Source organism: Rissa tridactyla, chromosome 4, assembly GCF_028500815.1.
Source record: "Rissa tridactyla isolate bRisTri1 chromosome 4, bRisTri1.patW.cur.20221130, whole genome shotgun sequence".
NCBI classification, from domain to species: Eukaryota; Metazoa; Chordata; class Aves; order Charadriiformes; family Laridae; genus Rissa; species Rissa tridactyla.
In genome coordinates, this window is record NC_071469.1 from 16,168,537 (window position 1) to 16,180,917 (window position 12,381).

Genomic DNA, 12,381 nt, shown 5'->3' on the forward strand with positions numbered 1-12,381 from the left:
GGAAGAATGAAGTGGAAGTTGGATTAATAGATGAATATGGCAAGAATGAGTGGGGGAGTCAAAGTATCATGACATACCAATTTGTGAAAATGATTACAAAGTCTGATAGACTAGAAATGCTTGGGTTCCAAAAGGCAATTTATTGGAGAAAAAGGAAGCTTCACTTAATACAGTATTGAGAATTAATACAAGAAAACTCAAGATACCTTGCTGCTGACTGTTGAAGGCAGAAGTGCTTACAAGAAAGGAAACACGAGAGAATAAAATCTTCAGTCAGTCATAATGTATTTTTGAATGTTGGAACAACAAGAAAAGATTAAGGAGGATATGGTAGGAAATGTTTTGAAAACTAACCTGGGTGTTTATGATTTTGTTAAAAACAAACAAAAAACCACGACAAAACAAACCTGTTGATTTTGCTGGGTGAAGCAGTGAGCTTACTAAAAATGATAAATTTACTGATAGACTTTGAAGAGATTTTTTTTGAAGTGTTTTGGCTATAGCTGCTGATTTCTTTGTTCTTTCTGAAAGGAGTCTGGAATGGCAGTTTATAATGCTTCATCTACTGCGATATCCTTATCTCGGAACAAGAGACTTCACAATATGAAATGTGGACCATCCGGTAAGTTACTTATGTTTCTACATGAAGTAACTTCAATTGTCCTTTATATTCTGCATCATTTAATTATTTTATGAAGAAAAAAACCTAAAATAACTAATACAGCCTTCAATATAAGGGGCCTCTACCTTGATTGGCCTCAAAGGACTACAGGAATATGGCAACTTATCATGGGGTTTGGCCTAGCTTTAAGTTTATACCAGGTTTTGGTTTGATCATTTGAAAGACTGTCTCTAACTGCAGGTTTTCTACCAAAGAGCTTTCAGCAGGGAAATCTGCTCTTGTTGTGGAAAAAAGATGTGGCTTGCTAAAATCCACTTAAAGATGTGAATTGCTGCCTAGATGCCATTAAATTACCTGTCTTATATCTCTTCTGTGTTTGGAGGTTTCTTGTTTGTTACTTTTCTGCTGAGGTAATCTATGAATGCTTTTCGTGTGTGTAATCCATGGGTTAGCAGGATGAGGTACTTCTAGCCACCGGCTTGCAGTGGTGGGCGTTTGCTTGAGGAATTTGCATCTTGTCTTTTTTGGTTCATCTTATTTTCAGCGGTGAAATGCACAGGCTTAAATCTCTTTGCTCAAGGGTAAAGATCCCATATGTTAGCTCTTCTGTAGAGCCTGTGTCATGCTTGCCTTGTACAAAGGGGAAACATGAGGCAAAGTAATTCAGAATAATTTTAGTGTTGCAAAACCTCTTGTTTCTCTTCAGTCAGCCTGATTGGTTGCATTGGATGTGTGACCTAACTCATAGTGAATAGTCTGGATTTGCATCCCATGCTTTTATATCACAAAATGCAAGACTGATGTGTAGATTGGACTCTGATCAGTTGTGATTAGGGTTGTGTTATCCCCAAAAGCTTTTAATGTCTTTGTTTAATACATACTGTTTTCAGAAGCTTTTGAGAAGTGTGTAGCTGAATGTGGGGGAATAATAGCAGGGTCTAGAGAAGCATGATATTACTCAAATAAAAACGATTACCTATGAACCTTGCCAGTATATGAAAAATATCATATATGTATATTGTGTACCATAAAACTGCTTTGCAAGTATAGCAGTCTATACCAGTAAAAATCCCTCTGCTTTTGAGGGTTGCACCAGCTTAATGACCAAGAAGTAGTTCTTTTCTTAGCTCTCCTTTTTTTTTTTTTAACCAAATAAAGCAGCTTCCAAAAAGATGCGCAAATCATGCTGAGAAATTTGTTGCCATAATAATTGTTTGGTTCCCTGGGTTTATTTTTTTGCCAAGTGAAAATTCCTTTAATGGAACCAGTGGATTTCACGTTTTGCTTCAGAGCAAGCAGCTGGAAAAAAAGACTTTTAAGATGCATTGTGCTACTGTTAAAGTGTGCAATAATAAACTTGTGCATAAAGCCTTGGCAAGACTCTTACAAATGGTTTATGTACAAGTTTATTGCTTCTTAAGTAGGCCTAATACTTAAGAAAGAGAAGGACAAATCTATAACGAAGGAGAATGAAATGGGTAGTAAGTCTGCCCATCACATGTCTAAGCTTTTAAAGGAGAATGTAGTTATGATGGCAAGAGCTATGCTTCATTGCCCTCTGCAGATGTAATAGGACAGACTTCCTGTTTTCTTTCTAATGCCTATTTCTATAGGGCAAAAATATTTCATAAGGATTTTCCATTTCTGATGTACTTGCTCTGGCAAGACAATGTTGTTGGAGACATAATTTAAAAATTATTGATGGTTGCCCATACTTGAAGGCACATAAAATCAGGATTATTAAACTCTCTGGTCAGTGGAATACCTACACTTGGAAGTTTCCTTTTGAAATCCCAGTAAACTGTGTGGAAGATGGAATCCATTGTTGTCTGTGCGCAAAAGACATACTGAAAACAAAACAAAAGAACAACCTGATCTGCCTTGTGCAAGAGTTCGGTAACACGCTCTAAATGCTTAGAACAATAGTTTTGTTTTGGCTCTTCCCATTTGACTAGAGATGCAATCTGCTATAGCTCTGCCCACTAATCTGGAGATATATGAAATAGTAAATTGGTGTGGGGTTTGTGTGTTTGGTTTTTTGCATTTTTTTTTTTAAACTCAGCAAGGTAGGTTGTTAGCTTCTTTCTCTAGTTTAGTGATGTCCCTGAAAATTATGACATATTTATAAAACTGATTATAACGGACTTATATTTCATTCTATTACAGTAAATTCTTGTTGCAATAACGTTTTTCTTGCTTCCTATAACTCTGTCGATATCGACAAACTAACATGTTTTATGTGGAATTTTTTGTATGATGAGAGCATGATTTATTGTACAATAGATCTCTTTACCATTGTATTAGTCAACTGAAAGTAGTTTAGAAAGCAATGTAATGCTTTATATGTCAAGGGAACAAAAATTTGGTATAGTACAAGTAAATGCCAAGAGATAAATTCTTGTGTTAGTTTCTTGTACCCGGGGAGTATGGGATTTGAGTTTTGAAACGCTTATCAGAATAACTTACAGCAGTTAACATGTAGTTTACATAGATGTTAAACTTGCAACTTCCTTCCGCACATATCTGTTTTTCATGCAAAGTTAAAGAAAAAAACCCAAGCAAAACAAACAAAAAAGCAGAGCTAAAGTATACTAAGAATGCGTGACAGGCAAAACAAATTATTTCTGGAAGTAAGTTTCAAACTACTGCTGAAAATTCTGAACAGATGAAACACTTCAAATTTTCCTGTGTTGAAAACCTGTATCAGGCATGTCTTTAATGTTTAAAGTCACTGTTACTATAGAAGGTACTTGTCCCTTACAATATGTGTGCTGATTTCAAAGAGGTGCACCAGAGCAGAAAATCTGCAACCAACTGGAAGACTCTTAGTATTGCAGGATTAAAATTACATCCTACTCATTCACCTCAATCTCAGAAAGGAAAATTTTACATCCTGGTGTAATGAGATCTTTGTCCTCATTTCAGGGCTGTATTGCATGCTGTTGAAGCCTGTATGCCACAGAAAACTTGTGCCATTACAGACAGATGCTTTCAAAGACTATGAAGGATGAAAGATAATGCAAGAAATATTAGTTTTATTAGTTCTCCCGTAATCAAAAGGACACCTGAAAGCTTTCTAGAGAAAGTGTGCAATGGAAATGATGCAGGTGTACAAAATATAAAATTTCAAGAACGTTGACAGCAAAAGTTTAAATATTCAATTTTAAGCGTACTTTCTCTCTTTTATGCATGGCTATAGGTGTCTTGCAAATTCTTATCCCAAACTGCTTTGTTTTTTCACTTTTCCATTTCAGAATAAAATTTGCTCATTTTTTAAAAATTGATCTTTTTGGTAGTTTGATAACCTTCAGAGAGACCTCTCACATACACTTGCATAAAGCTTTTAAAATGTGCCATCTTTTAAAGAATCTGAAAATTATAAAGTCTTTGTCTGTTTCTGCAAATGACTCTCTGGAGCTCTGAAACTGTTTGGGCCAAAATTGATAAATAGTCAGAATCATAAGAACTGAGGGAACAGGCTGGACCTTGTACCTACCTAGCTTAAATAAAATTTGATCACTTTCACATCTCTAAATTAATCTTTCATGCTTCAACTTTTCTGTCCAAGTGAAAGTAGTAATGAATATCCTAAAAGGAAACCTGTCTTCATAGATTTGCAATAAACAAATTTTTCATGCCACTTCTTAAAGTAACAAAATACAGAATTCCAACAATTGGAAGTGCTTAATGTTTTACAGAAAAATACCCATAAGAAGGTCCACATCAGTTACAAATCTTCAAGAATTAATAGTGTATTGATGGTAATGGTATATTACAGTGAAGTCAATTCAGTTGGAGCAACTGGATTGATGTGATGGTTAAAACAAAAATCAAGTATTTAAAAGTTTATGCATATGGTAATTTGAATAGTCAGGCATGTTCTTGAATGTGTTGGCTTGTTTTTACTTTGAAAAAACTTTAATTTAGATGTCTCTTTCATTTAGCATCTTAACTTTGGTATGGGGTACAGATACGTGTTTTCTTTGCAGTTACCTCTTTGTGCTCCAAGAGTAGAGCTGTTCTTCAGTAACTGTATCTTACTTCATACTGAAGGGCTTCACATTATGCGAATTACTTTCAGCTATTCTAATTTTATTCCTAATAAACTGTTAAAAGTTCTAAAGAACAAATCATGGGTGAGCAAACCTGTACATATAGTTGATTTGTAACTGAAATAAGTTCAGTTGCTTTTGCCAATAAAGGTTGTACCAGATGATGATCCTTGAGGTCCCTTCCAACCTGGTATTTTATGATTCAAGAGATCTTAAGTATTCATGTGAGTAGTAATGTACTCTTATAAGTAATACTAATGTAGTCGTATAAGTAGTAACTACTAAGAAGTAATAATAGTAGAAAGCATAAGAAACTAAGTGGATACAGTATCATAGATACAAACCCACAAAATATTGCACCTATAATAATATTTCAAAATAAATGCTTATTTTGATGAAGGTGCAAGATGCCTTTGAACAGTTATCATATGAAATTGGCAGAACTTGTGCTTGGAGCTCAGGTCACGAACATTTGAAAGGCCAGAGGTGGGTGGGACTGTACCGTATTTCAAAATGGATTTTGGAACTTTGTTTTGTCAGGTCTACGTAATGCTATATAAAACATGTCTTTTCAGAGAGCAACAGCAGTGATGATTTCAGTGAAGCTTGGACACTGATCTCCATAAAACACTTGCAATGAAATGCAAACAGGCTAGATTAGTCTCACTTTTCCAAAGGCTGTGATAAATAGTGGGCATGAGGTTCTGCTACTGCTCTGGCCTGAAGGCTCTCACTGCCTGATGCTGAAGAATTAAGAGGGAGATGAACTAAATGGAGTTCCAGCTGCCCAAGGGACTAAAATAACCCTGTCCACATATTGCATGAGGTTGCAGCCTATTCAGTAATTACCAGATGGTTAGAGTATTTAAGCAATGAGAGGAGCAGGGAAGAATTCAGGCTTCTGTTATAAGATGATCCCAAGTCTTCATCCTGTTCAATAAAGAAGGAATTTGAGACAAGTTGCTTCATGGCGACAATGGTCATATTATCAGAGTGGCTTGCAGGTTGTAATGGCACCACTGGTTAGAAATCACATTATTACTTACATGGGTCGAATCATGTTACTTAGGCCTACCACTTTCTGCTAGAAAAGTCTCACCAGTTTTCAATTTCAGATTCCAACCCAATGCACTTAGCTGGCATAATGTCAAAGGAAAAAGAGGAGCTAAGGACTTTTTAATAAAGGTCACTTTCAGGTAAACGAAGGACACAATGTTCTTCTATAACATTTCCTAATTTTAACCTTTGCTTAGTCTTGATGTTCGTTCCCTTTCTGCAGGTGTTAACAATGTTTTTCATGTCCCTAGGAGAGACCTAAACTTGTGATATGATCATATGGGTTAGCTTATTTAGGGAGCTTATATTCCTTTAATGACAAAGATCAGAGTGAACCCTTTGTTATAGGATGTTTATTCAGGATACCTAAGGAAGTATTTCTGTGCTAATTGAGCAGAACTGGATGATTAAAGGAGGCCACGTTGTTTGCAGTAGTGAGAACAGTAAATGTGATCTGAATTGACACTGTATTCTTCTTGTTACCTAGTTAAGGATAACTAATCTTTGCACACAGAGGTCTTCTACATAGCGTAAGGAAAGATACTACAGTGATGTAAAAAGGAATATAAGCAAATACAAGAGCTATGTTTATCATGTTTTCTTAGAATCATACACGCACAGACAGAAGAGAACTTCATACAGAGGAAAATGCTCATCAATGAGTCATTTGACTTCCGATTCAGATTTGACTAACTCCCTTTCTTTCTAAAAGGGAGCAAGGGAGGTCCTTCCCAGTGACAGAAGGGTCCCCAGATCAGCTGACTGTGTGCACAGTCTGAATAAACATGGCTTGCTGCAGGTTACTTGAGCCATGCTTAAGGGGGAATCATTCAACTCGAAACATCAAAAGGGGGCTAACTTCCGCTACAGCTAACAGGAACATGACTTGCAGTCTAATTGCACGTTATTGTAACTGGACAAGCAATAGGGCATAATCCCGGGCAAGCAAAGAACAGCGGCCTGAGCTCTGATTACACAGGTCTCGCAACAGTCAAGATGAAAGGGATCAATGTCTGCCTTTCTTGACAAGAGGAATAAGGCTTTTGCCTTAGTGACAGGACTGGTCACTGTGAGTATGTAAATGAGATGGCTCAGTCAGAACAAGTAGAGACCTTTTTACATGGTGCTTGCATTAGTTTTTAAATTGAACTCATGCTGGCCAGGCAGGGAAAGGAGCTAGATATTTGGACTAGCTAGGCAAAGGAGTGATTTCTTTTACTTTGTCCACCTGCCTTGTTCTTTTCAGCATGACCTCTTTTTTTTTCTTTTTTCTTTTTTTTTTTTTTGTGTAGGAGTGGTGTTTGTTGAAAACAAAGGGATCAAAGTTAATTGTTTGGATATTTTAAAAGTCTTTGTATAAGTAATTAATACATCAGCAAAGCCTCTTTAGCAAAGCTTTCCCAAAAGCCTGAAGGTAATCTAGGTATGTTAGGACTTCTGTGTATACTACTGATGATTAGGTATTTCATAAACTGGGGTTTTACTGAAATGGGAGAAAAGATCTTTTTCTGTGAGTTCTGTTTTTCAGGACAGCACTTAAACTCAAATATAAGACTATTTTTTCAAGAATGAGGTGTTTATAAAGATAAAGAAAGCAAGAAGGCTGAATCTTCAGTTTGCTTCTTCCTGAAATAATTTCTGAGGAACTTACCTGCTTGTCTCCAACAAATACAATCTCAGTTTCTGTTCTCCAAACATAAAAATTACTATGATTGCATAATACTCAATTATTAAAGTTTAAAATTTAAGTCTCTTTAGGAAAGCATTTTAAATATCAAACAGTAGCAAAATAAGTGAATGTATCACAATTGCTAGAAAAGCATTTAATCGCAAAGTCTAAACTTAGTAGCAAGAAGCTTTGTTTCTGCTTGTGCACATCTTTCCTTAGACTGTGAAAACTGTTTTGTTGGATTTTGATGGGGATCTTCCCAGGGTAAATAAAAAGTAAAAAAACCCAACACCTTTCCGTCCCCCAAACCTGTCACTGCAAGTTAGGGAGCTTGCTTTCTCTACAGTAGGATCACTGTGCTTAAGCTTTAAATTTTTCCTTCTGTAAGAGTTTGTCTGTAATAAAATTAGAAACAGGAGCAGTGATCTTGTGTCTCTATGGAGAGTATTTGTGGTTGGTATACTTAAAAGTTGTTAGATGGAAGGAGGACGGGCACCTAAAATATTTATAGCTGGGATCTCAGCATTTGTATTTCTAGGTTAGTATGCTCTCATCCTGGTTGAGCTTCCCTATACAGTGTTATTTGTAGCAATCTTATATAAGGATATATGCGCCATGCTTTTTTGTTGTGTAATACTTGTTCACTTCCTCTATTCATTGCTTAGGGGACTAAAACCATGTCAAAGTAACAGATATCATAGCCATTTTGATTTGTCCTCTAAATGAGCAATAGATTTACTTCATCTCATTTTATTTCTTGAGGTGAAGCTTTTGCAGTGTGTTTCCTGTTTGTAGAGGCCTCTGGGATTCTCCTGGACATTTAAATATTAAGCCACCATCTCCTGTCATTCATGGAGTTACATTTGGTGACAGAACTGTGTCTTAAGAATGAAAATTATCATAATTTATTTTTAATATACTTTGTTTTTTTCCACTCAGATTCATTAACATGTTTTAATGGAGGTGAGTGTGTCTACAGAGAGCTGTGCAACTGCAGTCGATTCAATGCAACTGGACCGAGATGCCAGACAGGTGTGTAAAGAGAGAAAACTAACTGTGTTTCTGGGATTGTACTTGAGTTCTCAAAGCTACAAGAATACTGCCCTCTGCCTAAAGATTTCTTCATGCCCTAGTATTTTTCCCTCTTTTCTGTGGTGATATTTCATAGCATACCACATACATAGATCTCAACTACAGACTGAATCTGAAAAACAGTGGTACTTCTCAAGTGACTCTCCTTTTATTAGTGTATAATACAGGTGCTGAAAGAGATCATATATGCAGAACATGGGGTCAATATAATTTTGAAACTTTTGATGGACTCTATTATTATTTTCCTGGGAAATCCACATACGTGCTTGTGAGACACACTGAATTAGATGAACAGAGTTTTTCCATACAGGTAAGGGGTTGCACTTCTGTGTTCCTTTTAGCTGCTGTTGAGCTTGCTAATAACACATTAATATTTAGAGATTAAAAATAACTTGTGATGATAGATAGTATGGGGTTCTAGAATGTAATTTAGATGTAATTCTAATGTAATGTGGGCTACCAGTTACTATAGAACAAAATGTAAATAGCTGGAAGGAAACTGATGAGTGTATTTTCAAAACCTGCTGCTGCTGTGAATAGGCTGCTCTAAAAAGTGCTAATTGTACTTGCGTTTTTTGGGGAAGAGTGGGACCACACTACTTGTTCATATGCTGAGGGTGGGATCGGGGGTATTAGTTGTGTAACATGGATTATGAAGAGTTTGATTAAAATCTTGACTTGGAGAGTAATTCTGTTTGGCAGGTGAATAATGATCCTGAGTGCCATTCTTCTCCTTACTCCTGCAAAAGGTCCGTTAGTTTATTCTTTTCTGGAGATGAACAGATAAAGATGAGCAGTGAAGTCACCTATAAAGAATTTGGGTAATTGCACTCATGTTTCTGATGCTGTAATTACACTGTAACTAATCTCTTCTGATGCTGTAGTTGCACTGTAATTAATCTTTTAATTTGATAAGAGATGTAAACTGATCACTTTTTTTGTTGGTAGCCTAAAAAAACCCAACTATCCAGAGCACAACTGTAACAATTACTCCCCATCTACAGAGTAGTGTCTGAGGAAGGTGATATCTAAATGAGTGGTACGTGGTATTAAGAAGCATAACTGTTGGCATTGATCCTTTGATTTTTTTTTTGCTCTTATTTGCAACTTCATCTTTTTTAGTGGAATTAATATTTATATCAGGGGTTTTTTTTGAGATGTATGAGGAAGTCATTAAATCAGCAAGTAATTTCTTTTTAATAGTCGTAACTTCTCATGTAAAGTTACTTTTGATTCATTCTCATGTCTCAGAGTACAGTTACCTTATATTATTGGAAATTTACACATCCAGAAGCTGGCTGGATACTTCCTAGTCAGGCACCAGTATGCCTTTACTCTGGCTTGGGATGGTACCTCTGCAGTGTATATCAAAATGGCACCGGAGTACCTGGGCAAAACACACGGACTGTGTGGAAACAATAATGCTATCCTGCAGGATGACCTTGAAACTAGTTATGGTGAGTATTTAAAATACTTCCTCTTGTGTTAATACAGTTTTTTTCAGGTGAACTAAATGTTACTTTGCTTAGTTATTGATTATAATGCTAATTGAATAGACGATGGGCAACTTCTGAAATAGAAAATGTGACATGGAAGTACTTCTGGGAGACGATATTGTTAGTGAAGAGGGCCAATTTCAATATAGACGGGGCTCTGGAGAGGAAGATTTTTTTAAAAAGCATGACAAAAACCTGTATTACTCCGTTGCCTACAGTGGTATTTGTACTTCATTTTCCTAAGGACTTGAAAGGTAAAACTTACTTTTAAATGTTCACTGCACGCTTAACAATTTTATGTAGGAGCCTGTGGAAGCCTGAGACATTGCTATTGGAAATAAATTCATAATTTTAATTAGTAAATCAAATGCTAGAGACTGCCCAGTCTCATTTGATCTGGCACTTCATTTATGGTAACACTTTCAGAAGTGAACAGTGATCCTTGGATATCAATTTCAGATACTTCCAAGAGTCTTGGCTCTCAATAAATACTGAGTGAAGACCTCTTAAAAAAAAAAAAAAACCAAACAAAAAAAAAAACCAACAAACAAAACCAAAAACAAACCAGGGGAAAAAATCAGGCCCACAGAAAGGTGTCTCAAGTTAGGTGATGAAAACTCCTGGAAATCATTACTTTGGGCTGTTTACTCTTTGCTCCTCCTCTTTCAGATTTTGGTATTTTTGTAGACTACTACTTCAAAGCTCAAAGTGCAATATGTAGTAGGTGTTTCCTCTGTTGTTTAAGTGTGCCACTCAATTTTAGAAAGCATCAGTGCTGCACTAATATCAGCTCTTGCCCTCATTGAATAGTTTGACTAAATCAAAATTCTTAAAATAATACCAAGATCAATAGCTCATTGTCCTCATTGCCTTCAGAGACTTTCCTCTACCCTCTCATCTTACTCAGGATATCTCAGTCACATAAAGCTGTGATTGTAGCACAAGTCATTACATTGCATACTAGATTTATCCAATTAGCTTGGGATGCAAGATATGGCAAGATATGCATTTGTGAGTAATTCAAGTAGTAATCAATGTCACCACTTGTTGATGATGGATAATACTTTTCTTAGCTAGTTTAAAGCTAGCATGGATACTTGTATTTGTGCGAAAAAGTCACACCTTCACTTGGTTAATGTATACAATCATTTTGTACCCTTACAGTGACCCAGGAATGCCTCATCTGTCTTGGGTTTTAGGCTCTCAGTTGGGAGTTTCGTATAAAGTAACAGCATAAACCTGTGTATATATAGTTTATTACAGCTTTTCTTTCCTTTCTTCCATTCAAGGACTGTGATAGGTCCCTTAAAGACCTTCCTTGCCAAATTGCTTGAGTAAGCTTCTTTCTGCCATTCAAAATCTGTTCTACTATAGTCCTTCTTAAGAGTACTTTTGTTTCATGAAAAGACCAGATTGTTTTCAGACTAACAGCTGATTCATTTAGTTGTAGGAAGGGTTTGGCGTGTTTTACTTAATGTGGTGTTTTGATTATTGAGATGTTTCCCTGGGAAATCCTATGGAAACATCCTTGTTCTTCCAAGTCACGGTGTGACTGTGTGTGTGTCTTGTTTAGGAAAACTGACAGATGATGTAACAGAATTCGTAGAGAGTTGGCAGGAAAATCCTCCACAAGGAACACCCAATTGGGATAAATCTCTTCTCAGTGAACCACCCTGCTTGACACAAAGCCATGAATCTCTACAGGTTTGGATCAACACAAAAGGATTATTACAATAGTTGGTGATTCTAATTAGAGCAAGAATTTGTCTTAACGCTTTTGAAGGAGACTGGAAATATTCTCAGTGCTTCTTTGGAGAGGTGGATTAAAATGGTTACTGCATCAGAGCTTCCCTTGTCTTCTCCTTTTCCCTTAACTTTTCTTCTGTATTCTCGATGTTTTTGATTATTATATTGTCTGCATAGCAGCTAATAAAGTGTTTGAATCTGGGGCTAAGTGAGTGAAAAGCTGTAAAGTAGCTAGTTTCCATTTCTTCTCTTAGAAGCATGAGAGCACAGTTAATTTGCCAGTGTTTTACAAAACAAATTATTGTTGCTTTTGTTGATCACATTGAAATAGTTTTTCCTTTTAAGTAATATTTTCAAGATATAACCCTGAAAGGAAGTTAAACTAAAGCTGATGCCAGGCATGTTTCATTTCTATTGACTTTTACTTTGTAATTTAACTAAAATGAAGACTATTTCAGGTCATCTGGTCTTGGCTGCAACACGGCCTGTGCCTTTCTTGAGGAAGGGATATGTTTTACTACCATTGGTATGACCTTGGATAAAAGATTCAATATTATGAATACTCTGTGATGGAGAGCAATATGTTGCTAGCCACTGCTTCTAGTTGATGAGAAGAAACCAATTCCTAGTCACAGATTGAGATGTCTG

At 36.2% G+C, this 12,381-nt stretch overlaps 1 protein-coding gene across 1 annotated transcript in view; it reads left to right on the forward strand.

The window, feature by feature from the left end:
• Window positions 1-12,381, forward strand: part of OTOG (otogelin) — a 104,630-nt gene that overhangs the window by 3,235 nt on the left and 89,014 nt on the right. The window contains exons 4-9 of the mRNA XM_054201326.1: window positions 532-622; window positions 8,339-8,431; window positions 8,647-8,801; window positions 9,194-9,312; window positions 9,743-9,948; window positions 11,561-11,691. Of these exons, the coding sequence (XP_054057301.1) occupies window positions 532-622; window positions 8,339-8,431; window positions 8,647-8,801; window positions 9,194-9,312; window positions 9,743-9,948; window positions 11,561-11,691 (795 nt within the window). The remainder of the gene's footprint in view (window positions 1-531; window positions 623-8,338; window positions 8,432-8,646; window positions 8,802-9,193; window positions 9,313-9,742; window positions 9,949-11,560; window positions 11,692-12,381) is intronic.